This window comes from Mesoplodon mirus (assembly GCF_964341445.2).
Source record: "Mesoplodon mirus genome assembly, chromosome: 2".
Taxonomy (NCBI): domain Eukaryota; kingdom Metazoa; phylum Chordata; class Mammalia; order Artiodactyla; family Ziphiidae; genus Mesoplodon; species Mesoplodon mirus.
The window spans coordinates 91,588,864-91,615,414 of record NC_138977.1 but is presented as its reverse complement, the minus strand read 5'-3'; the positions used below and the strand labels follow the sequence as shown (position 1 = coordinate 91,615,414).

The following is a 26,551-nucleotide window of genomic DNA, read 5'->3' as shown; positions in this document are numbered from 1 at the left end:
GACATGGTCATCAGGAAAAGTCATGTTTGCTTCATCCCTTGGTTCTGCTTCCCCCAGTGTTGGCATCATTCTTAGACTGTTTCTACTACTGTAAGAGCAACATGGTTCCTAGTAGATTCATAGAAAAAGAGATCCCCCTGTTCCCAATAGTTATGTTAAAAGTTCTGGTATTGAATCTCATTGGTTCTGTCTGAATCATGTATCTGTTCAAACCAATTACTCTGCCCCAAGGTATCCCATGCTCTCTGACTTGCCACCCTAGGTCATATGCACACTCTTGGAATTGGGGATGTGCTCAGCTTAATCCAATCATCTGTACTGAGAGTAGGGGAGATATGATTTACCACAAATTGTCCGGGGAGGGGAGGATGAGTGCTGTTTTCAGAAGAAGTAGGGTATACATGCTGGGTAAGTTGGACTACTGGTCTCCCATCTGGGGATTTTAAAATGCACATCTGATAATGTCATGGCTTGGCTTCACATCCTCAGTGTATCTTCCTTACTTTTAGGATGAACTTCTGGCTCTTTATCAAGGTCTTCAAGTTTCTCTCAAACCTCTTTTATCCCATTGCATTTTGGCTCTGCCTTCCTTGCTATGGTTCAACCACACTTTGGTTTTTACCTGATTTGGGTCATGTGCTTTTCTGCCTCAGAGTCTTTTTTTTTTTTGTTAATGAAAATAAGCTTTATTACATCGAGTAATAAATACAAAGATGCAAACAGTTCCATTTTCTTCCAGATGTTTGGATCAACTTACAGGAAAGGCAGAACTGAAATCTACATACAGTCTCAGGAAAAATTTCGGGGATCCTTGTTGGGTTTGGTTTGGGAGGTTGCTCTTCTGTATGTATAACTTGTGCATTTTTAAAATCGACTTCAAAGCACTAATAGTCATGCAAATGCTTAAGCAAAAAAGAATTTACGTTAAGCAGAATCTTAACGTATGGGAAACGAGGGGACCAGCTACTAGTTAAGTGTGCTGTCAAGTCCGCACTACAAAAAAAACCCTTCAAGTTGTATCAGCTTATGAAAAGGAACAAAGAACAATCCGGGTAACATAAATGTATTCAAAAGAGGAGAGCGAGACACTGGTATCTTGGAGGCAAACTAGTTTGCTGTAAGATAGGTAATTTTTACGTGCATCTTTTGAACCAATGCTTTAAAAAACAATAACAAACACCTGAGTAGTTCCTAAATATTTAAAATGTAACTCCCAATCAACTGCAAAATCTTTCCTCAATCTTACAGGCTGTAGATTCGGAGCCTAGTGAACCATGGGAGGGGTAGGGGGAGGAGAAACCAAACTGTTACCATTTTGAAAACAAAAGTTTCATCTGAACAGGGGAGATGAACTGTAACTTCTTCTCTCCGAAGAAGATGGAAAACCGTCCAGGGTCACAAGGCGGCTAGGACCTGGCATTCCGTTCCGTCTCAGCCAAGCACTCCAGCACCAATCCTCGAGCGTGGATGATGCCTCGTTTTAGTCTCTCCATCGCGCTCTTGCTGCCCGCATAGGTGGGTCTGATTTCTTTCCCCAGCTCTTCGATGATGGCCAACAGCTCAGCGTATTTGCTCTGGGGCACCTACCTGGCTGTTCCCAGTTCCCTGGGTGTAGCCTAGAGATGGCGGCCCGTAGTCACTCAGCAGCTGGCGGTGCTGTGAAGACGTCGCCATACTGGTGGAGGGCGGGTGGACACTCCCAGCGGCGTTGAGGGAGGCGGCGGGCATGTGCGCGGTCAAGTTCGGTTTGTAAGACATGCCCCCGAGCGGCGGGGTGCGCCAGGGCGCAGCGGCGCCCGGCCCGCGAGGGCGGCGGCGAGGCGGCCCTAGCGTCTGTGCGCCCGTCCGTGCGCCCGCCGAGCTCCCGTGCACTTTTTGTTGTTGACGGCTCGGGCCGCACCAGCAAATATGGCCATCCCTCACCCTGACACCCGCTGCAGTATATCACCCATACATCGGGCGGGCGCGCGGGCGCAAGGGCCTCAGAGTCTTTAAGTATTGCTATAGATAATGTTTGTGTTCTCCTCAAATTTCTATGTTGAAATCTTACCCCCCAATGTGATGGTATCAGGAGGTGGGGCTTTTGGTAGACGATTAGGTCATGAGGGCGGATAAATAAATCTCTGTTGTTCATAAGCCACCTAGTCTGTGGTATTCTGTGACAGCAAGACAAACATGCCATTTTCACTGCCTTAGAACTTTCTCCTCTTTTCTATTTCCCCACCCTCATACTTTTGCTAAGCTCATTATCTTAAATGTCATTTCCCCAGAGGAGAATTCCTGATTTCTCAGGATAAGTTAGGTCCATTAGCTCTCATGGTCCCCTGTACTTCTCCACAGGATTGATCACAATTCTGATAGTTAATTATTTTTATAGTTGTCTGTCACCCTTCCCACATGGACTTTATGCTTCATGAAGGCAGGGACTTTGTTTCATTCACTACCTTATTGCTAAACCCTAGTTCCTGGTGCAGAGTATGGCACACGGGAGTAATTCAGTGCATATTTGTTTAATGAAGGAATGAGTGAACAAATGAGGGTTTACATGCTGTCTTAGCTCAGGCTGCTGTAACAAAATACCATAGACTGGGTGGCTTAAACAACAGAAATTTATTTCTCACAAGTTCTGGAGACACTGGAAGTCTGCAGAAAGATCATAGTCCTCGCCAATTTGGTTCCTGGTGAGAACCAGCTTCCTGGCTTGCAGGTGGAAGTCTTCCTTCTGTGTCCTCACACCAAGGCAAGGGTGGTGGGGAGAGTAAGCTCTCTGGTGACTTCTTATAAGGACACTAATCCTGTCCTGAAGACCCCAGCCTCATGATCTCATCTGAACCTAATTACCTCCCAAAGGCCCTATCTCCAAATACCGTCCCCTTGGGGGTTAGGGCTTCTGTATATAAATTTTGGGGAGACACGATTCAGCTCATAGCACATGCATTATCTCATTTGACCCTTGATAACCCCATGACATAGGTCCCATTTCAGGATGAAGAAAAGGAAGCTTAGAAAGTTGAAACTACCCAAGGCCACTCAGCTAGGTAATGACAGAACTTGGAAGTTTTCAAATCTAGGGATATTTGCCTTAAAAGCAACTGCAGATTTGCTGCTTCATGAGGCCTCTGAGGCATCTTCCTGTTTGGTTTTGAGCCTTTTGGTGTGAGGGTAAATGTGAAAGTGTGTGAAGCAGGAATGTAAAGGGGAGCTCAAATGGAGGGGAGTCCATACTGCAGAGCGCAGGAGAGCACCTGAATGCTGAGGGAAAAGATACTAAGAAGGGAGATTTGTCCCCAGTAAGAGACTGGAAAAGGAGTGTGACAGGAAGCTGGACCCTGGAGGGCTGGAAATGGAGTTTGGGATTATGATGTCAACCATCATCAGGGAACTTTTTTTTTTGTGTGGTACGCGGGCCTCTCACTGTTGTGGCCTCTCCTGTTGTGGAACACAGGCTCCGGACGTGCAGGCTCAGCGGCCATGGCTCACGGGCCCAGCCGCTCCGTGGCATGTGGGATCTTCCCGGACCGGGGCACGAACCCGTGTCCCCTGCATCGGCAGGCAGACTCTCAACCACTGCGCCACCAGGGAAGCCCAATCATCAGGAAAATGTTTGACTCATCTTCCCTTACCCTCTTGGCCTTGTTCCCAGGTCCTACACCCTTTTGCTGGCTCTGACAGGTTTTTCAGAACAGGAAAAAGAAGCGTAAAATAGGAGGAGCAAAAATAAGGCAGCCCCCGCCTTACACTGAGGCAGTGGGAGTTACAAAGTTCTCTCTGTTGAATAGATCTTAGAATAAGAACATTTCTCCCACACAGAACCAGTGTTAAGATAAGGGTGAGATTCTCACAGTCCTCAAAAGCCTAATTAACTCATGATGTTCTGGAAATAGCACCAGGAACAATATATCTCAATTCAGAAAGCATTTATTGAGCTCCTTCTCTGAAGCAGGAGCTATGGAAAGTGCTGGAGGTTTAAAGGGCCATGGGTGACTTCCCCTGCCCTTGGGAAATTGTCAGCTGTGTGACGATTTAGAAACTTTGGGGCACCAACCCCTTATCTTTGCCACTATTTCTACAGAAAGGTGAATTCTCAGTCACGGCACACAGGGTGTGGGCCATGTCTGGAACATACTGACCTTTCTTTCTCTGGTTCCCTTCTCTCACCCTCCCATTTGCAGCCATTCCTTTAACTGAGCGCAGCCACTTGGCCTCCTAGTTCCTGCCAAGAAAGAAATTCAGGAGCTTGGCCTACCCAGTGCACTGAATTGAAGCCCTGAGTTTGACTCTTAGATAGCCATTTGGCTGTGGGGCAGTCACATAGCATCTTTGAAACTAAGGAATCAATTACATCCTAGATTACCTCACAGAGTTCTTGGGGAATATTAAATAATATGTATGTGCTTCATAAACAGTAAAGCATTACATAATGCAAAAAATTGTGCTGATCCTCACAGAGTTGATTAGTTGGATGGGGCCTTAGAGATCTCCTATTGCCATCCAATATTTACTGTGTGCCTGGCTTTCTTCTACGCATTTCACATGTAGTAATCTGTTTAATCTGCAGAGCAGCCCAGTGGGGTAGTACTATTATTATCCTCATCTTACACATGAGTAACAGAGAAGTTAAATGACTTGTCCAGTGTCACATTGTAAGTAGCAGAGCTGAGATTCAAAGAGAGGCAGGCAGGCAGGCAGTTAATCACCAAACCAAGCTGCCTTCTGTGTGCTGTATTACCACCCTCTGATACTCCTCTGGGAGCACTCGACAGGATTATGATTGCTTGCCTTAGTGATAAATAAGCTACTGGAAGGCAGTAACTGTACCTCATTACACACACACACACACCCGACAGTGCCTGACACATGGTTGGAGCTCAGTAAATGTTTGTCGAATGAATAAATGTACTCAGGAGAGATACATAGCAAGTCTGATACTATCTACTATGTCTTTCCTTCATCTTTTCTTGGCTAACTATGCTCATTTTCTTCAGCCATTACCAGTAGGAGGTTCTCTGGCATTTCTCACTCACTGTCCTAATTGCCCTCCCCTGCACTTTCTCAACTTTAACAACGACCCACCTAAACTGGTAGAAGTGAACACTGTACTTGGAGAATATTCTCACCAGCACTGGGTATGACTACCCTTTCCTGCCCGCACAGTGTATGTTCCTTGTCCTGGACTCTCTCAGGAGCCCACTCCTGCCCCTGAACTATTTGCCTGGGCAGGTTCTTGACTATGAAGCCAAGTGCCCAGTGTGAACCTTAAGCCTTTACTGGTAGTCTAGACTGGTAAGGGGAATCCATTAAACTGTACCTCCCCTCTCCTTCCTTCACTTTTCCTTTCCTGGGAGGAGCTTAAGAACTTAGGGAATCCCTAAGTTCTTAAGGGAGAAAAGAGGTTATGGCTGGTGAGGAAGTTGGGGCAGGAAACTTCTTCTAATCTGGAATCCAGAGAATTTGTCAATTTTGCTTCATGGCATGACTAAAATGAGTTTTCTTGTAGGAAAAAAAAATCAGCATAATTGGCCTCATCTACTGGACTATATTTAAGGGGATAATGGGACAAGATGTTTGATTTTAGACATTGTTTTGAAAAATCCTGTATTATAGTGGACAAAACATATTTGCAGTGTGTCTGTTGGGTTCCTCAAATTGGAAAAGTACAGACTCTGGTTCTCATCACAGACTAAAAAAAACTGACGAAAAGTGAGATTCGATTATTAGATAAACTGACAACCACATACACAATAAATTCTCTATTCCAACCAGGGTTTTTTTTTGTTGTTGTTTCGGTTAGACATTACTCTGGGGAACTAAGTGCCTCACTGGACACTCAGAGATCTGTTCTTTGAGTCGGGGTCAACGCCACCAGATCCCAGAGACACTCCCCCCCGTGGGTCCGCGACCCCTCTGCTGGGGGGCGGTGCCACGCCTGCGGGAGCGCGTGTCCGAGGAGCCGTCGGCGGCTGGAAGTGGAGGAACGAAAGCGACCTGGGGGAGCGAGCGAGGCCTCACGTGCGCGCTCCCGCCATCCAGCCCGCGTGCTCGCGCGCCCGCGCGCCCGCTCGCCCGCCCGCCCTCCCGGGAAGTCTCGCGATGCTGTAGACCGGTGCTCCCGCTGCAGGAGGTGCAGGCTGTTGCTGTGGTTGCCTGAGTTGCTGCTGCTGCGGCGGCGGCGCTGGTGGAGGTGTCGGCTCTTGGGCGGATGTTGACATTGTGTTGTTGTTATTGTTGACGGTAATGGCGGCGACGACGGCCGGGACCCCATCTCCTCTGTAGCCGACGCCGAGACAGCCTAGAGTGAACTCCGCGGCCTCGGAGCCCGCGGCAGCGACTCCCCTCAGCCTCCGCCGCCTTGCCAGCCCGTATCCCGGTCTCAGTCCCTGGACAGGCCCCTTCGGGCAGGGGGCCTCGGAGGCTCAGGATGGCGGATTTCGACGAGATCTATGAGGAGGAGGAGGACGAGGAGCGGGCCTTGGAGGAGCAGCTGCTCAAGTACTCGCCGGACCCGGTGGTGGTCCGCGGCTCCGGTCACGTCACCGTGTAAGGCCCGGAGGAGGGCGAGGGCGAGGACGGGAGGTGCAGGGCTGGGGCGGGCCCCTTACTCCGCGGGGGCCCTCTCGCCCCGGTGTGCGTCTGGTGTCGGAGGCCTGCGGGAGGAGTAGGCGACCAGGAAGTGAAAACTTGCTTTATTTTCATTGGTTTCGGGCTCTGAAGTGGGGACAGACGCTGCCCTCCCTCCCCCCGCACCCCTCTTAGTAGGCCCTTCGGGCCTGGGCGCCTTGACGGATCCCAGAAGGAAGGTTATTCTTCAGGGTCTGCCCTTCCGGCCACCCCTTCAGCTTTGGGGTGGAAATAGGCATTTCTGAGGTGTCTCTCCCTGTTTTCTCATCCAGTTAACCCTGTGCTTCTGTCTCCTCGTCTGTGCCTTTGAGCCTAGTGACATATGGCTCAGAGAGGCCAGATCTGGGCCGGGTGAGACCCCAGTGATGATCGGTAATGAGTGGTTCCCTGTTCTTGTGTATTTCACACACCCACAGGTCTTCCCAGTTCTTGCAGAGTCAGTTTCTGCGGAACTAGTGCAAGTTCCTGTAATTGTATATGATTAAAAAAAGTATAGATGAACATATATATTTAAGATGCCGAACGATGTATGCTTACACATAATTTTTTAAAAAATCCATGTGATGGGCACACACCGCTCAGTTTACTGAGGGTTCTCAGTAATCTAAGTCCCTCCTTTGGGCATGAACTCTGGGATGGCTTCTTCATTTGATAAGGGTTCCTGTAAGTCCAACTGGCAACATTTTAAAAGCGCAGTATTATTCAAACAATAAGGAAGGAGAGCTTTCTGAAAGGTCATGACTAATAAAGGAATGTGAAGACTTGAACCAAATAATGAGCTGTCCGGAAGCAGGAAGTTTTGTAATGTTTCTCTGAGAAGTCCAGAGTTTTGTACAACTTGAAGTATTTATACTGTTTTTCATTTTAGATCTCTGTTCAAATCCTAGGTCAAATTTCAGGCTTGTCAGATATCTCCCCACTTCACCTTTTTAGTATAATAAAAGGGCCAGCAACTCTGAGACTGCCTGGAACACTTTTCATTATATTTTTGGTTTAGGGTGAGTGGGTCTTGCAGTGAATAACTTTTAGTGAAGCAGTAAGACTTTTCATATAAGATCGTCAGCAAAACCCTTGCATTTCTCAATACATGATGTGACCAGCCATATTGTTGTTTGGGTGTGCTTATGTAATGCTTTGATTTCTTTAGCACCTGTTAGTTTATATTCAGGTGACTTAACCAGGGTGAAAACTCTGCCTAAGTGCTGTCATAGTGCCATGAGAAGACAATGGAATTTATCACCACAGTAACAGTTACTTAGTATTTTAACCGTTATCACCAGCAGAATTAAGAAATATAACCAAATATAGTGGGATATTAAATCTTTTTTTAACATATCACAAATTTTTAAGTCTTTAGAGCCTGCCATTTAAGATTTGTTTGACTATTAGGCCCTTTTTACATTCTTTTAAACCTAAGGAGTGCTTAAAGAAGAGTTCTCAAACTTTATCATGTTGTCTGGCCACCCTGCCCCTTACCTTCCTCTTGTCAAAAAAAAGCTGGCAATATTTTATTTGAAAAGGTGCAACTATAGTTATAATGTTTCCTCTGTTTAAGGAAAAGAAAAGCTAAGTACTTTCTTGGGCATGATGGAAAATATAATAGGCGAAGTGCTCAAAACCAAATAGGCGATTAGTAAATTTGATTTTAGTTGGCTGCTTAGAGAGGTTAACAGAGTGGAGAGAATTATTAGTGGTTCTCAATGTTAGTTGCCCATTAGAATCACCTGGGGAGCTTAAAAAAAAAAAAAAGCCTTGTCTTTGCCCCAGTTGAAAGCCAGTTATCTGAGTGAGTGTCCCAGGCTTGCATAGCTTGTTTAAAAAGTTCACAGGTGATTCAAATATGTACCCAGGATTGAAAACCACTATTCCAGAGTATAAGAGGAACTATATGCCACCAGTAAACAGTATGCCTTTCTATGAGGGGAGTTAATTTTTCTGCGATCTCCCTCAGCAACTTCCCTTTCTTTCCTGTTACCTTGGTTCTAGGCTCTGGGTTCAGATCTATCCTCTGCCACTTTTTGGGTAAATTATTTATCTAAGACTCTTCATTTAAGATGGGGATAGTTATAGTCCCTCACTGTTAAAATTATTAAGGATTAATTGAGAAAATACATGCAAAGAATTCATCACATTGTATGGTACTGTGCTCAATAGATATTAGCCTTTATTATCATTCACACACACAGTGTTCCACTTTGAGAAACATAGGTGTAAAACACAGTACTAAGAAATCTGAACTGCCATTTTCAAACCTAATAGTGATTCACTTTAGTCTTGTTTTTCCATTTCTAGATAATTTGTATGAGGTTAAATTATTGTGTGAAATATTTCAGTGAGGATTAATAAGAATCTTTCTGCATTGAAAACCTAATCCTGTTTTGTGGTGCCATATATAAATATAGTAACAGTAATGCAAAACTTTTTTTTTTTAATGTTTGCTTTTTTTATTAATTAATTTATTTATTTTTGCTGTGTTGGTTCTTCGTTGCTGTGCGAGGGCTTTCTCCAGTTGTGGCAAGTGGGGGCCACTCTTCATCGCGGTGCGTGGGCCTCTCACTATCGTGGCCTCTCTTGTTGCGGAGTACAGGCTCCAGACGCGCAGGCTCAGTAGTTGTGGCTCACAGGCCTAGTTGCTCCGCGGCATGTGGGATCTTCCCAGACCAGGGCTCGAACCCGTGTCCCCTGCATTAGCAGGCAGATTCTCAACCACTGCACCACCAGGGAGGCCCGCAAAACTTTTTTTACATGACTCTGTCATACATAATTCACAGGCTTACTGTGCCAATAGGAACCCAGTTAACACCTATAAAGATTTTTGAAATTGGTGTTTATGGGTTGCTATACCTGTTGAGCATATTCAGTTTTTCTTGCCTTTAAGTATAAATGGGGGGACTTCTCTGGCGGTCCAGTGGTTAAGACTTCGCCTTCCAATGCAGGGGGTGTGGGTTCGATCCCTGGTTGGGGAGCTAAGATCCCATATGCCTCGCGGCCAAAAAACCAAAACATAAAATAGAAGCAATATTGTAACAAATTCAATAAAGACTTGAAAAATGGTCCACATCAAAAAAAAAAATCTTAAGTATAAATGGGAAGAGCTATTAAAATAGTTATAATAAGACTGGTTAAGCTTATCACTGCAGCTGCCCTACCCCCTACCCATTTATTTAAACTAAGGAACTGTTCAGAGCCCTTTTCCCTTGAAAGTCAATTATAGTGTAATGTATAGAATCATCTGTAATACAGATCAATCTGAAAAGATACAGATCCATCCATACGTGTTTTTCACAGATTTCACTTTTGAGTAGACCCTTATAGTTGAATATTTCTACTCTTTTTCCCCCTATGATTTACTACATCGTATTATAATATTACTCTCATTTTAGACATCACTATATTCTCATATGACGTAATTTGGCATGTCATTATAGTGACGTGAGAAATTAAGTCACCTTCCGTTTTCTACTACACAGGCAGGTCTTGGTTAGTTTTGTGGCATAATCAGATTTTGGGAACATAAGTATTTAAAATGTATAATTTGCCTAAATGAAACCTGCTTTAATGTAGTTTCTAATAAAATATTTTCATGTTGACCCCAAATCAGGCTTAAACTGTACCTTCATTAAGATCAGTATTCTTTCTTGATATTCTTCTAGATGAGTATAATAGTTTCCTTCATTTTTGGATTTGCATGTAGCAATATGAAACAAGGTGGCAGCTCCAACAGGAAGAAATCTTGTGCAGAAGCATATTTTGAGGAAAGTGGCATTTGAAGGAAGAGAGGGAAATGATAAGTTCCTGTTATTGCATAATGTTTATGTACATGTAATTTAAAAGACTTGAACTCCCACTTCAATTAAAAGTAGATTTCCTGTGTGTGTGTATGTGTGTGTGTGTGTGTGTGTATTTCTCATTTTATTATGTAATGAAGATGAGGGGAAAAAAGTGATTAACTTATTAGGTGGTATTGGCCAAATTGGTTAATATTTTTAAATTATGGCGTTCTTTGCCCCTTAGAATAAATTTGTGTAAATATAATGATCATTTGTTGAAGAGTTTGGTTCTTTCACAATGATGATAGCAATGTGTTAATATAAAAATTAGAATTTAAAACTAGTTTTAGGCCAGTATTTCCTATCTAAACTATCATTATAACTGACATTAGTTCCTGTCTCATTTCATGCCCTCCCATATCAGAATCAAACTTGGAGCTTTCATAGGGCGTGTATAATCTTTGATTTCTAACATAAGCCCTGTCATAGAGCCAACTTATTTTACTGGGGTTTGTTTCTAATTTCACTAAATTATTGTGTCTTCGGGTACTTTCTTCTGAGGTATAATCTTCCTGTCATGTCCACAAATAATTCCTCATCCTTTACCAGTTTTTATCAATGGCTGTGGGACATCACACTCTTTGTCTTCGTCTCAGGTAAGCTGTGGAAAATGGAAAGATTTAGAAATGTGACTTGAAAAAATATGGAAACACTTTGGGATACAATAGGATCTTTGCATAGGAGACATCACAGGAACACTTTAGTGTATACCGACCTTTCAGATGGTAGAGTTAAAAAAAAATTGTCTTGAAATGTATTGGACCAAGACTGCTACTAGATGCTGTGTTTAGCAACAAGAGACCTGAACATGATTTGCCCAAATAACAGATTCACTTTAGTTTAACAGTTTGTTTTAAACTTTATAACTCCCACCTCCTTTCTTCCACCCAACATAATTATTCCATTTTTAAAGATTAAATTTTTTGTTTGGAGATTTTTGAAGATCTTATTGATATTTCTGCACAAAGCTGGATAGTTCTTTGAGGGCAGGAATTATGCTGCTTGTTTTTTATTTCTCCATTGCTTAATATAGTGTCTGGAATGTTATAGGTCCTGAAATGTTCTCTAAATAAATGAGGTGATTGCATACATCTTTCGATCTTGTTAGAATTGTCAAAAGAATAACTGTTTTCTTCTTTTTTCTGTACCTACTAATGAAGGCAAACAATATTTTACAATAGAACTCTTATGAAATCACATTTATAAAATAAGTGGCCTGTCTTATTTTATTTATTTATTTATTGGCTGTGCTGTGCCGCTTGCAGGAGCTTAGTTCCCTGACCAGGGATTGAACCCATGCCCTCGGCAGTGAACGCATAGAGTCTTAACCACTGGACCACCAGGAAATTCTCCGGCTTATCTTTTTTTTTTTTTATTGTATATATTCGTTTATTAAAAATCCATGCACAAATATATTAATTTTTGTAAAAACACATACAAATGAAAAGATACATGTTAAATACATTTAATTGATTGCCTAAGAGGAGAGGAAGAAAATAGGAGCAATGTAAATAGGAATAAAAGGAAATTAATTCCTGTGTCATGTACCTATCATTTTAAAATAACAATAAAATAAGAATGCCAGGGAATTGAGAAGCCAGGATACCAAAGGCAGAGAAGAATAGGGGTTAATGCCTAAGTCTGGGCTTCTATTTGCTCCACATGATTCACAGGGCAGGCTGCTGTCTTTTCTTAAAAAACAAAGTTTGGTGAATGTGAGAAAATTGTCAACTTAAAGTAGATATTTTTTTCCCAGAGAATTTTCTTACTCCTTATAATTTGAGAGGAAATTAGTTTGATTTAGAACATAGCCCTGACTAAGGAAATATGAATACAATATGGACTTTAGTTAATGTAACAATGGTTTAATTGTAACAAATGTACTATACTAATGTGACATATAAATAAAAGGGAAAATCAAGTGTGGGGTAAAAAAACCCAAAAAACATAACATTGAATGTATCTCTGATAATATGAAGAAAAAAAATGCTAAATGTTCTAACTGGATTAACTGCGAAAAATTCTCAATGGGTAAAGTTTCTTGAAGAAATGAGAACTATGGTAGTAAACTGAAGTTTCAAAATTTTTACTGTATTTGAATTTGAAATTCACACGATATTCCAGTCCAAACAGTTGAATGTGGGATTTCTGCCTGCCAACAGATGTGAAATTAACTAGCACTTAAGATTTTATGTGTCTAGCTAAGTGGAATATAGGAACTAAATAGTGGGACGTAAATGATATGAAATTATTTATGACGGTAAATAATCAAATACTAAATATTATTATTCTAAATAACATTACTCTAAATAATAATGTTATATGAGAGCTGCTCTTGAATTCCAACTTGAGTTTATATTCCTAGCAGGTTAAACACCTAGGATATTAGACTAACTATATACTCAGAAGGGAATCTTTTTTTTTTTAATTTATTTATCTATTTATTTATTTTTGGCTGCCTTGGGTCTTCGTTGCTGCATGTGGGCTTTCTTTTTAGTGGTAGCGAGCGGGGGCTACTCTTCGTTGCAGTGCGCAGGCTTCTCATTGTGGTGGCTTCTCTTGTGGCAGAGCACAGGCTCTAGGCGTGCAGGCTTCAGTAGTTGTGGCACGTGGGCTCAGTAGTTGTGGCACGCAGGCTCTAGAGCACAGGCTCAATAGTTGTGGCACACGGGCTTAGTTGCTCCGTGGCATGTGGGATCTTCCCAGCCCAGGGCTTGAACCCGTGTTCCCTGCATTGGCAGGCGGATTCTTAACCACTGCACCACCAGGGAAACCCCAGAAGGGAATCTTTTAAGTCTCTCTAGTATCTATGTCTGGCTTAGCTTTCAAATCTGTTATAAAGCTACTTAAGATTTCATTCTCAATAAAATTAAGCTTTAAAATATAACAGAAACAGATGCTGTTAGGTATCCTTACTCCAGTATCTTCTGTATAAGATTTGTTGGTGACTTTTCATAATTTGTTTCAGAATCCACTTGTAAAATCAGATCTTATACCAGTGTTTCCATGTTCATTCAGTCTAGCTTAATCCCAGTACAATATTTTTTAAACTTGCCTGGTTATCAGAATCACTAAGGACATTTTAAAAAATATACATTTCAGGTTCTTACCCAAGACATCCCCAATCAGAATCTTTAGGGGAAGACTAGAAATTTTTATTTTTAATAAGACCTTGGGTGATTCTTATATCAGATGTATTTGGAAAACAATAGATGGTACTGTGGAAAGAGTGTGGTCTTGGATGTCAGGCAGATTGATTTCAGTTCTCAGAAACTTCCTAACTGTAACCATTAACCTTTCTGAACTTTAGTTTTCTCATCTGCAAAAGGGATATCTTACCTCAGAGATTAGGTGTGACAGTCAGAAGTAATTTATCTGATTACCTGGACCCATAGTAGGCATTCAGCAAATGATTACCATATATTTTGATATTTATCCCTTCATGCATATTTTTTGGTTAATCTTTACTGTTTTCTTGGAAATCAGTCTAAAATGTGACATGCTTTCCTGCTTTAAAGCAAGATCCTGAGCATAAATCAGAATTATCTGATTGAGTAGGGGAAACATTTAATCAAAAGAAGATATTAACAGATTGGTACACAGTGATGTTCTTCGAGGCTGTTGAGGTATTTTGGGGTTTGAGGATCTTCTCTAAATGGCACTTTCTTTTGAATTTCACATGTGAGAGATTTTGCTTTCTGTTTACGTTCTTTCTAATTGATCAGCTGTAGGTTGGAAATGAGACAACCAACCTTATTAGAGCTATGTGTAAAGTAAGAGAAGTTGGTTCTGAGTGCTAGATTTAGATGCTTGAATTTTAATACTTGTGTTTTAAGATACTTGTTTGCTCAGAGTATTTTTGACTAATCCTTCATTATCACCTGTCTTATTGAGGTTTCCTGATAAGTAATTTAACAAGTATTTATTAAATTTTATGCTAAGTATCATGTGAAGCTCTGGGTATATAGTTACGAATGAAACATGTATAGTTCCTCTGCCCTCCTGGAGCTTACAACTAATAGACAAATTATGTCTGAGAAAATTGCTGTGAAGGAGACCATTAGAGTCTCTGATAGAAAATAATGTGATTAGGGAGAACCCCTCTGAGAAGGAAACATTTAGGAAGGGTGAAAGAGTCCTGTGAAGAGCATTGCAGGTCTGGAGAACGGCAAAATAAGTGGCTTCCCTGAGGAACTGAAAGGATACTACTGTATTGTGGCTAGACTGTAGGAAACAAAGGAGATAGTGTCTTGAAATGAGATTGGCGAACTCAGGTAGGGGCCAGAAAGGATTGCAGAGAGATTAGAGTGAAGCTGGGAAGAGTAGTTAGGAGCTCTTGGAACAGTAAAGATGAGATGCTAGTGGCCTGGTCTAGGGTGATGGACTTTAGCTAAAGGATGTATTTCAGTTCTGGCTGTAAACCATCAAATTTAGCAACTTTCCTATGAGGTATGGCAGAACTTGCATTGGCCACTTTTGCCATCTCACTCCCCAGTTGTGGTATTTTTTGTTTTGTTTTTGGGTTTTGTTTTGGCTTAGTGGAGAGTGAGGTCAGAGAACTGTGGCTGCCCTTACTGTTGCCTGGAGACTGTCTTGATGACATACCTACATTTCCTGTGCCGCTGCCACAGGGCAGCTAGGATGCCAAGAGAACAGCATGCGCCAGAGGTGGAGAGGGGCTTTCCCACAAGATCGTGGATTTTGAAGTGTGGACCTTTGTACCCTTTAGCTACAAGATGTGTGATGTTTGACAATGATCTGTTCATTAGATTTGAGGAAAACACTGTGCTTTTTACATGTTTACACTTAAAACTGAATTGTCTACATAAGGATTGAAATTTTCTCAAAGATCTGGAAAAATGATTTTCTTCTTCTTGGGCTCTTTTCCATCCTACATCTAGTAAGTGAAGTTTACTTAGGGTAGAGTTGGTTGGACTTTGTGTTAACTTACCTTTGTTCTTTTGATTGATAAGAAGTGAATGTTTGTGTGTATCTCTATTTGTCTATCTGTCTTGTCTGTCTGTATGCTTCCTGAAAGAGCACCTTGTTTTATTCTCTTTGATCTTGCATTGTATTGATAATTACAATGGAGTCCTTGATTAGTGCAGTGAAGGAGTTCTGTGTATCCAGCCTTCTTTCTCTGCCCTTTCTAAACTATTCAATTATAAATGTTACTTGAAATTGATATGTTGGTAGTCTGTACTATAAACCAATTCAACTATATATTATTTCTTAAATGAACATAATTTATCATTGTATTACTCATAGTATTTATATAAATATGAAGAATATTCTAGAATGTATATAAATTAGATATATAAAGTCTTTTTTCCTTGGTCTGGTATAGATAATGTAAAGTAGTTGAGTTGGATTAGTTGAATCTCTATATCATCAGACGTTAATACCATGAAGTTTAATCAGTATACATTTACATAACATTATTGCTTAACGTATGTAATTGTCTCTTAATAGTTGAAAATAGCTTAATAATTGAAAATTAGTAAAATTCTAATGCTAGGATATTATAGAATTGTGTATAATTATGAGGTTATGATAGAGTGATTGTAATACATGATTTAAATAAATTTTTGATTTCACTAGTTTATGAATGAGATTATACTTTCACAGAGCTGGTTGAACCCAAATGTATAGAATTTGGTCACACAGTTAAAATTTTTAGAGTTATATTATGAGACATATATGTCTCCAACTCCAGGGGTTCTATATCTTTTGGGTAAATATAGTACACTTTCAGTTCTATCCTTCCATGAGCCACATTGATATTCAGATGTGTATTAAGGCAGCCAGATGAATTTATTTTTTTTTTTATTTTTTTTATTTTTTTTCTTTTTGCGGTATGCGGGCCTCTCACTGTTGTGGCCTCTCCCGTTGCGGAGCACAGGCTCCGGACGCGCAGGCCCAGCGGCCATGGCTCACGGGCCCAGCCGCTCCGCGGCATATGGGATCCTCCCAGACCGGGGCACGAACCCGTATCCCCTGCATCGGCAGGCGGACTCTCAACCACTGCGCCACCAGGGAGGCCCCAGCCAGATGAATTTAAAGCGTGATTTTTATGCATTGAAATCTGTTAATTTCTTCTATGGTTATGACTTAATCTCCCAAAATAGTGAAAAAGCTGATTCCATTGAGCTCAGAGTTCAGCATTAGGAAATAAGTGTTGTCTTCACTTGCCATTTGTATAACCCATGTGTTCAGGTTGGATCTGAAATTTCTAGTTCATATTTGTTGTCATATCGACAGGAAGATAAAGTTCTCTTAGTCTATAGATTTGTACAGGTCAAGTGTCTCAGAGTCCAAAATATCCAAAACTGAATTTATAATCTTCCCCCCAAATCAGCTTCAAGTGCAGCCTTCCCATTTTCAGTTGATGACAGACCTGGCATCCTATTTGCTTAGACTAAAAAATCTTTGACACATTCTTGATGTCCCTGTTTCTCTTTCACTGCCTCTAATCTGTCAAGAAATCAATCTCTTGGCTCCGTCTTCAAAATATATCCAAAATCTGACCACTTTTTACCATCTGTACTGCTGGTGTGAGTTATCATTTTCTCTCTTCTGCCTCTGCCTCAATACTTTTCTTCCCCCTGCTCCCACCTTTGCTTCTCAACCCTTACAGTCTCTTTGGTATATCTGCCACAGTGATTCTTTTAAAACATAAGTCAGATCACGTCTCTTTTCTGTATCAAGGCTCCCTGAAGCTCCCCATCTTCAGAATTAAAGTTCCTTTTAATGGCCTGTAAGACCCCACCTGGTCTGGCCCACTCCTCTGACTTCTACCATTCTTTCACTTGTTTACCCCAGTCTAGACACACAAGCCTCCTCTCCATTCCCTGAGTTATTATAGGCACACTTCTGGCTAGGGCTTTGCACTGGCTGGTTCCACTTTCTGGAATATTCCCCCCCAGGTACCCAAATGGCTAACTCCTTCACCTTCACATCTTTCACAGTTACCTGAATGCGTCCTACCCTACTTTCTACTTAAAATGAAAACTCCTCTACTTCCCCTTAACTCGGTGCTTTCTCTTTTTTCATAGTGCTTCCTCTGTCAGAACGTGAGGTGAGCCAGGCTTGGTAGAGTACAAACTTTAGACAACCTTCTGTTGCAAAGAGGAAAACTCTCAAACTTAAGAGAAAAACTCTCAAACTTTTTTGACAAGAATAAAGGTTTAAAACTTTCTCCTTTTTTACAGCAGCTGTTCTACCTATAAAATGTGGACCCAGAAAATATTGCTTTTTTTTTTTTTTTTTTTCTTAAAAACGTTGAGACTGCATTTGACTTTCGGGCCATAAATGACCCTGAGAAGCATGTTGTCTTACCCGAGGCAAATAAAACCAGAAGGTAGGTTTGCTTTGTTGAGATAATATACCTAGTTGATACATGAACCAGGGTTAGAATTCAGGCATTCTGTCTCTGCATTGTGTTGCTCTTATATTTTTACCACAGTAACTTCTTTGTGCTTTTCAAACTTTGTCTCACCTGCCTGGATTCCTGGCCTCATGCTTGCCCATGATGGGTACAACTGTTTAATTTTGCCTGGCTTTCCTGAACCCAGCACCTCTCTATGTACCCTGTTTCCCCCACATTACCCCGACCTTGAAGAGGTTGGCAGAAAGTTGGAATATCTTTGACAGTTAACAGTAGCCAGTTTTATCGTTGGCTATTCTATTTGCTAAGCTATTTGAAGAGGATATTTGTGAAGTCATTGAGATCTGGACGTTCTCTAATTTAGCATTATCTATAGTGGACATTCAGTGATAACATTGTCAACTTTATTAGAAGGATGATAACCGTAATAAAAACTAAGCATACATTTACATTGTTGTATAATAATGAGAGCAGTTAAACATACAGAGTTCATGCTGTGCACTGTTGGTGCTTTACGTATATGAAATCATTTAATGAATTAGGGGTGATTATTATCCCTGGTATATAAATAGGGAAACTGAGGCTCAGAAAAGGGAAACTTGCTCAAAGTGACACATCTAGAAAAGGCAGTTTCAAGATTTCTCTCAAGGCATTCTGGCTCCAGGGTATTGTTTGCTTAATTGCTTTTATTTTATTGAACCAGAGCAACAAACTTAAGCATTCTCTATATTATTCATCAACAGAAACACTTATAACAAAATCCTATACATTTTGGGATTTTAGATACAAATGTGAAAAGCTCAAAAACAGATTTTTTTCCCCTAGATCCATATGAGAATTTTAACATTTGTTATGTGTTAGTTTTATAATTTCTGTTTGATGGAAAAAGTTTTTTTCCCTCCAATTCTCAAATATTTTCTCAATTTAGAGTTTTAATTCAAGGAGATAAACATTTTCTATGCTTACAGAGAAAGTTATTAGACGCATTGTCCTGTAGTAGAAATTGCCCCGGGCTTGGGTTCAGGAGAATAAGGCTCTAGGCTAGATCCTACATATTAATTAGCTATGAGACCCAAGCTGTTTGCCTTTTATGCATCAATTTCTTCATCTGTAAAATTAAACGTTTGGACTGAATGATAGTTGTGGTCCTTTCTAGCTCTCAGATTCTGAGATTCTGTTGTGGAATTAGGAATTATTTTTTTCTATTTAATTTTAAAATTCTTTACAGTATACTTAATATATATTTAAATATACTTTAAAAATCCTTAAAATATACACTAAAATATACTTTAAAACTAGTAGAATTATCTTGAAATCTAGACATGTCAATTGCACATATATTTCCTTAGGCTGAGTTAAAAGTAAAAACAAAACTCCTTTAATCATCTACTTTTTCTTCAGGTTTAATGCTTTTTCTAATTATAATGAAAAACATAAAGATTATTAAAAATTGGAAAGTAGTACTTCCCAGTGAAGCAGAAAATAGACCATCTGTAATCACCAAGGGGAAAAGGTCATTTAATATTTTGGTGTGTTTGTTCCTAGTCCTTATTAAAATATTTTGTTTAGTTTAAAATACTAATATATGTAATTATTGAAAATTTGGAAAACATGAAATTATGAAAATGAAACGTCACCCATAGTATTTTTGCCTAGGGTTAGCCACTATTAGTATTTTGATGGATAAACTTTTTCTGTTTTTCTGTGTATATATAAATATTTTTATTAAAAATTGAGACCATACTTATAAAGTATTTTGTACTCTGCATTTTTCATTTAACATTGGGAGCATTTGCCAATATTATTACAGGTTCTTACATAGTCTGAAACATTAGGCTCTGTTAGATTTCAAAGAACAGAACCACCCAGGGGGCTTTAAGCAGTGCACGTTTTTTGTAAGAATGCATGGAGACTAAAGAAGACAGGAAACTTTGCCATTGTATAGCCAGACTTCAAGGAGACTGGAATATTATTATTTTGGATAATTGAGTGCAGCTCTGGTGATGAAGTTATTCTGTCATTTTTCTCAGCAGCATGTGTCCTTTGGTCTAGTGGTCTGTCACAGTGACTTACCTTCTTTCAGTTCTAGCTTCTGCTGTTGCAGTCGTGAACTGGCAGACTGCTTTTTCCCTCTGTCTCATAGTTTCTGCTTACTGTTGGCTTCAGCTTATTCTTTTTTTTTTAAATTCTTTTTAACCTCTACTTATTCATGACTTTACTATATCTCCACTTCCGCTTAAGCTTCATGTTACCAGCTATTGTCTCTTATTCAGATACCTCAAGAAAGAGGATCAGATTGAGTTAGTTAATGTTGTCCAAGTTGGGTAGGCCCTGCCATCCCATATGCTGCTAGCCAGCCCAGTAATTAGCTGTTCTTAAAGCAGATGCCTGTTTGTCGTCTAATTCACCAGAGCTTAGGGAGCTCCTGGTCAGGCATGCAGAGTAACAGGCTACTCTCTAGTGTACATGGTTTTGAGCTGTGTAGTATCTTTCAAATTGGTATATCATAGTTAATTTCATACAATTGTAGTCTTTCTATTGTTTTAAAACCTTCACTGTTAAAAATAGCACTGCAACTCAGAAACAAGGAAAATAAACATAGCACAAAACAAAGTTGGAAGAAATCAGATTCTTGTACTTTTGTATTTAAAAGACAAAATTTACCATGAGTTCAAAACATATTTTAATTCAAAATAACAATGCATTAGTGAATTCTAAGAGACATTAATATGAGGAGATACAAGGAACACAGAAGAATTAAAAATCGATGTTAAAAAAAAAAAGGTTTGGGGATTATGTAGACTAGAACTATAGAAAAGGTTGAAATGCATTCAGGAAAGCTATTGATTAGTGAACCCCAAACTTGTTTACTTATGATAACATACCTAGTTAATGCCAAATAAAAGATTCAAGTAGAAAAAAATTATATTGATGTTATTGTATCTTATAAAATGTGTTTGCTTAGCAATTACTGTACATCTGCTGAAAAACAGATCCTATTTTAAGAAACAACAAATGAAACAAAATGTCTTTAATACTCCCTCACCAAAATAACACTGAATACTCGATTATTCGTGAATATATCTGTGCCACTGTAATTATTTTCTTCTAATACATTTCTAGAAGTAGAATTATTAGGTCAAAAGGTATGAATTTTTTTTAAGACTCTTTTTACATACTGTCAAATTGTGTGCTTGAAGGGTCTTTCATTTTGTAAGTTTTTTTCCTTTACATTCTAGATCATATGTTACATGTACGTTTTTGTGTTTTCTTTTTATTTAACAGTATATTATATGTACTAACCATGTTATTAGTTTGCAAACTTCATTTTTAATAGTTGTCTAATATTCTATTATGTTGAGATACTGTAATTTACTTAACATTCCCATTATTTTATTTTATTCTTCTCTATTGTGAATAAAGTTTCAGGGAACTTGTTTATGCATATATTTTTATTCACTTTTCAGATTCGTTTTTAGGCAGGATCCCTAAAGGAGAAATTACTGTGCTAAAGATATAAACATTTTTAATGCCAAATTGATTTCTGGAATGGTTGTAATAATTTATAGTTCCACCGACAGTACATGATATTTTCCATCTTAAGACCTTCTTGCCAACATAAAGTGTTTTTTATTTTTTTATTTTTATTTTTTTTGTGGTACGTGGGCCTCTCACTGTTGTGGCCTCTCCCATTGCAGAGCACAGGCTCCGGATGCGCAGGCTCAGCGGCCATGGCTCACGGGCCCAGCCGCTCCGCGGCATGTGGGATCTTCCCGGACCGGGGCACGAACCCACGTCCCCTGCATCAGCAGGCGGACTCTCAACCACTGCGCCACCAGGGAGGCCCTGTTTTTTTATTTTTATTTCATTTATTAGTCTTCGTAGATAACTAAGATGCCACCCGTCTTGAATTATATCTTTTAAAATTATTAAGTGCTACTTTTAGTTTTTTGGATTAATAGAATGTTAGGTTATTAGGTTTGAAGGGAGTTTATAATTCCAGCATATCGAATTATTATTTTAAGAAATTTGGCCTTTCCATTACTGTCCAGGGCCAACTGTACTTTGACTTAGAATAAACTAAATTATTATTATTATATTTTAAAACTTTAAACTTGAAGGAACATAATGGTTAAAAGGAGTAATTTATAATGCTGTCCAGTTAAACTGAAACATACCTCTCATTTTCATTGCTAACAAACCCCACCTCCCGCCAAACTTAAAAAAACAAAACCAGCACCACCACCCCCCAAACTGGAACTAAGGTAGTATCAAAACTAAGTAACTTATGTCACATCAAAACCATCAAAGGGCTTCCCTGGTGGCGCAGTGGTCGAGGGTCCGCCTGCCGGTGCAGGGGACGCGGGTTCGTGTCCCGGTCCGGGAAGATCCCACATGCCGCGGAGCGGCTGGGCCCATGAGCCATGGCCGCTGAGCCTGCGCGTCCGGAGCCTGTGCTCCGCAACGGGAGAGGCCACAACAGTGAGAGGCCCGTGTACCGCAAAAAAAAAAAAACCATCAAAGATGATATTTTGTAGTTATATCAACAAACATGAAGTGTGTGGCTTTTCTTATCCATTTAATAAAAAAGGATGGTTTTGTTAAAACTTTATCTGACAGTATTGTTTGGTTGGCACAGCAAAGGAGGTATTTGCTGTAGCCAATAACAAGTAAAAGATTTGCCACTCTGGTACTCAAGCTGTTTGCTAGGAGAAAGCATGCTGTATGAAGTGGGACTCGCTGAAGAGAGTGTTTTCGACTGTTCTGTTGAGAGCAGTCTCATCTGTAAAGAAATGTGAATTAAACCCTGGATTGTAGTGGTTTGAATAATGAATGGGAGGTGAGATAAAGAGGTGAATGTGGAAGACTCTTTCAAGACCCTGGATGAGGAAGGAGAAGAGATGGATGCCATCATACCTTGAGGGAGAAGAAAATAGGGGTTCAGATTCTCAGGCTGGGTAGACGTATGCAGGATTGTAAGCTATGTGTAAGGAGCCAGAGAGAGGGAGAAATGAGTGAATTGCAGAGGAGACTGAAGGAGATGCAACCAGGAGCAAATGATTAGTTTGCCTCCATTGAGAAAGATGGTAAAGATACTGAAGACATAGGTAAATCTAAAAATGAAAGGGAGAGAAGGCAAAGCAGTTTATGTTCTTGATCTTTTTTCCTCTGGTTGGAGTTAAGGAACCATGGTTATCTGCAAAAAAGTGTGTTGGGAGGATAAGGCTGAACACGTAGAGGAGCATTTGTGAAGTATGGAAAAGGGAGTTGATGAGGAATGAATAAAGATTGCTATAGCATTAATCTAAGTGAAGTTGGAAATAATTTGTGTGATTTTTTTTCTATTGTAGCTCCAGGCAGTGGGAATTGAAGAAAGTAAACGTTTCAATTGAATTGGATTGGCAGGAGACACTCTAGAGGTGCAGAAAATAAAGGGTTTTGTTGGAGTATGGTTAAATGATTGTGTAGTTCTGGCAGGTAAAGGAGGAAGTGGAGTCATAGGGAGCAGATTTGGAGTAGAAAAGCAAGGAGGAGTGGTAAGGAGTAGGTTACAACCAGAGACAAAAAAGCAAATTTGATAGGGTGGGAGAAATGAAATGATTGATGGTAGTGGTAAGAGGAGAAATGTACAGTTCAGAATTTCAGAGGTGATACAGTTCCAGATGATGGCGTGGGTTGCTGAATTAAATAGAGGTGAATTTCCTCAGATAGATGAGGTCAGTTAATCAGTTAGGTTTTGGTGCTGAGTATTGAATTATTTGGGATGAAGACAAGAGTTCTTGTAGAAAGAAAAAACTGTGATGTGAATGTCTGTGTCATTAGAGAGTGTGAAGTTGTGCCAAAAAGAGCATAGCAGACTTGAGACTGCTATCCTTAAAAAGCCTTGCTTGCTGTGTCGGCTTTTGGTTGGTTGTCTGAGAACTTGGACTTTGGAAGCGTTCCCAGTATGCCCAGAATTGATAAGAATGGCTCACTGTGCCTAAACTGTTTGTACAAACAGTATGGTGTATACTGAACACCTGCTTTCCTTCTGGGAGTCTGGAATTTTGGTACATGCTAAGTAGAGGGGGCCTACGTGACTAGTCCATGGTAAAAGCTTTGGCACTGACTCTCTAATGAGCTTTCCTGGTAGACAACATTATACACATGTTGTGAAAACTAGTTGCTGGAGGAATTAAGCACATCCTGTGTTCTTCACTGAGAAGAGACTCTTGCACGCTTGCTTCTGATTTCCTCTGGATTTCACCCCATATGCCTTATCCCTTTGCCGATTTTGCTTTGTATCCTTTTGCTGTAGTAAATCTAGCTGTGAGTATAGATTTATACTCACAGAACTGTATGCTGAGTCCTGTGAGTCCTCCTAGTGAATCATCAAACCTGAGGGTGGCCTTGGGGACCCCCAACACAGAGGGAGTGACCTGGAAAGCTGAAAATGACAGTTGGGCTTGGAACAATGTGGAAATCATGTGCATCAGAGGAAGAGAGAGCAGTGGTGTGGAAGTTTGCAATGAGGAGGTAGTGGAATGTAGACATTTCTTCTTGCTTGGAAATTATTTAGCAAATATTTCATGAATATTTGTCAGGCATTGGACCAGACATTTAGGATATAAAGATTATTAAGATATCGTGCCTACCTATAACCAACTCATTGACTATCAGGGTAGGGAGTTCGGCTTATGACATAATTATAATGAGATATGATAAGGACTATGCAAGAGAGAATATAGTCAAGTATTATGAGGACATGGAAGATGGAGTCTGGAAGATGAACTCCAGGGAATGAGCTATAGTTGAGAATTTCTAAGGAAAGAGTATCATTTCAACAGGATTTTTGGTTAAAGTGAAGAAAAAAAAATTTTTTAAAGAGAAGATGTAAATAGGTATCCAGGTAGCAGATCAATAGATCAGGGGTTCCAAAGTTAAATATTAAAAGAGGTTTGGAAGGGGAAGGATCTATCAGGAAAGGGAGGTTCTGAATTAGATGAAGATGAGAGTGCAGGGTAACAGATTAGCTTACTCTTTGAATTTTGGCTATAGATTTAGGAACGAGGTGACAGTGAAATGGAAGTAAGTGGGATATGAGTAAAACAAGCCTATTTCAAGATTCCATTTAGATTTAGGTGTAAAGTTGCAGTCCCTTTGCCGAGCTTTACCAGGTGTTAGAGCTTTGAAAATTACCTCAATTTATATAAAAGTAAAAATTGGGGGAATTCCCTAGCGGTCCAGTGGTTAGCACTCTGCGCTTTCACTGCTGAGGGCCCAGGTTCAGTCCCCGGTGGGCAAACTAAGATCCTGCAAAAAAAAAAAAAAAAAAAGTAAAAATTGGCCTCGTACGTGCTTGCTTCCTTTTTTTTTTTTTTTTTTTTTTTTTGGCCGCACTGTGCAGCATGTGGGATCCTAGTTCCCTGACCAGGGATTGAACCTGTGCCCCCTGCATTGGGAGTGCGGAGCCTTAACCACTGGACTGACAGGGAAGTCCCATGCTTTCTTTCTTAAAAAAATTTTTTAAAGCTATATAAACCTTCTGTTGTAGGACTTTGTGATCATGAAATGTTACATAGAAGGTGCTCAATAGTTTGATTTGAATGAATTTCTCTTTTTCTCCAAGTACTAGTAGACTTGTAAACTTGTAATAGGTAAGAGTAAAATAGGTTGTTTAATGTGTTTTATCTTCTTGTCATATATGTCATTCTTTGAAAATAGTTTAAATCATTTATCAATTATAAAGCCGCAAGTATTTTAAGAGTGATTAAGGACAAGGTCTTTCAGGTCATAGGAATAGATGTAGATGTAGCACATGTCTACATTTTTCAAGCATCTAATGGACTGACAGTTCATAGGTATTGAATGGTAAATAAGACAGTTGTTGGTAGCACTTTGCCAACCCTCACTTTCTTCTTCATTTCTTCTCTCCCTCTTTCCTTCTACTTCCCCTTTCCAACTTTTCCCTGTATTTTTCCTTCTCCTGCTTTATTGCTTATGCATACCAAGGACACCTATTAAAATCCACAACCATTGCCTATATCTCCATTAGTAACATTCAAAGCTAGGAAAAAAAAGTCATCTATTTTTTTAAAATTTATTTTATTGAAGTATAGTTGATTTACAATGTTTTGTTAATTTCTGCTATACAGCAAAAAGATTCAGTTATATATATATATACATTCTTTTTCATATTTTTTTCCATTATGGTTTATCACAGGATATTGAATATAATTCCCTGTGCTATACAGTAGGACCTTGTTGTTTATCCATTCTATATATTAAAATAATATGCTTTGAAGTTAGTTTTAAGGTATAGGTGGTAGCTCAAATTAACCATTTTTTTTTCTTTTGTTTATATAGTGCCGGTTAGTTATCATTCAGCCTCTTTTTTTTTTTTTTAAGTAAAGCAAGACTATCACTTCAAGTAAAACAACTGATAGCATTTGTTGTCAATAATTCCAGCTTTCAGATGAAAATTGGAATTTGGGAAAACTTATATCTGCCTCTGTGAGCTTGACAGGTTCTCAATACTTACGATGAGATCAGTGGTCATATTAATGAATGTGATGATTCTGATATCACACGATGAAGTGTGTCAACATTTGGAAATCTGCATAACTCAATCTACCAGTATTTTCCAAGGGACAAATATATGGAGTTGTAAAATCGGGTATGGGTAAGAAAAAAAATCCATTTAAAATGCAAGGTATACAGTGGATTTTAATTGAAC

The 26,551-nt window shown here is 39.8% G+C and overlaps 1 protein-coding gene and 1 pseudogene across 2 annotated transcripts in view; one reads left to right on the top strand and one right to left on the bottom strand.

Moving 5' to 3' along the window:
* Window positions 1-665: 665 nt before the first annotated feature.
* Window positions 666-1,809, bottom strand: LOC309795716 (cyclin-dependent kinase 2-associated protein 1-like; annotated as a pseudogene). The gene has a single exon. The product of its transcript is annotated as a cyclin-dependent kinase 2-associated protein 1-like (transcript).
* Window positions 1,810-6,090: 4,281 nt separating this feature from the next.
* CHIC2 (cysteine rich hydrophobic domain 2) overlaps window positions 6,091-26,551 on the top strand; it is a 49,184-nt gene continuing 28,723 nt past the window's right edge. Inside the window, exon 1 of the mRNA XM_082611692.1 lies at window positions 6,091-6,537. Within this exon, the coding sequence (XP_082467818.1) occupies window positions 6,419-6,537 (119 nt within the window). The 5' untranslated portion in view covers window positions 6,091-6,418. The remainder of the gene's footprint in view (window positions 6,538-26,551) is intronic.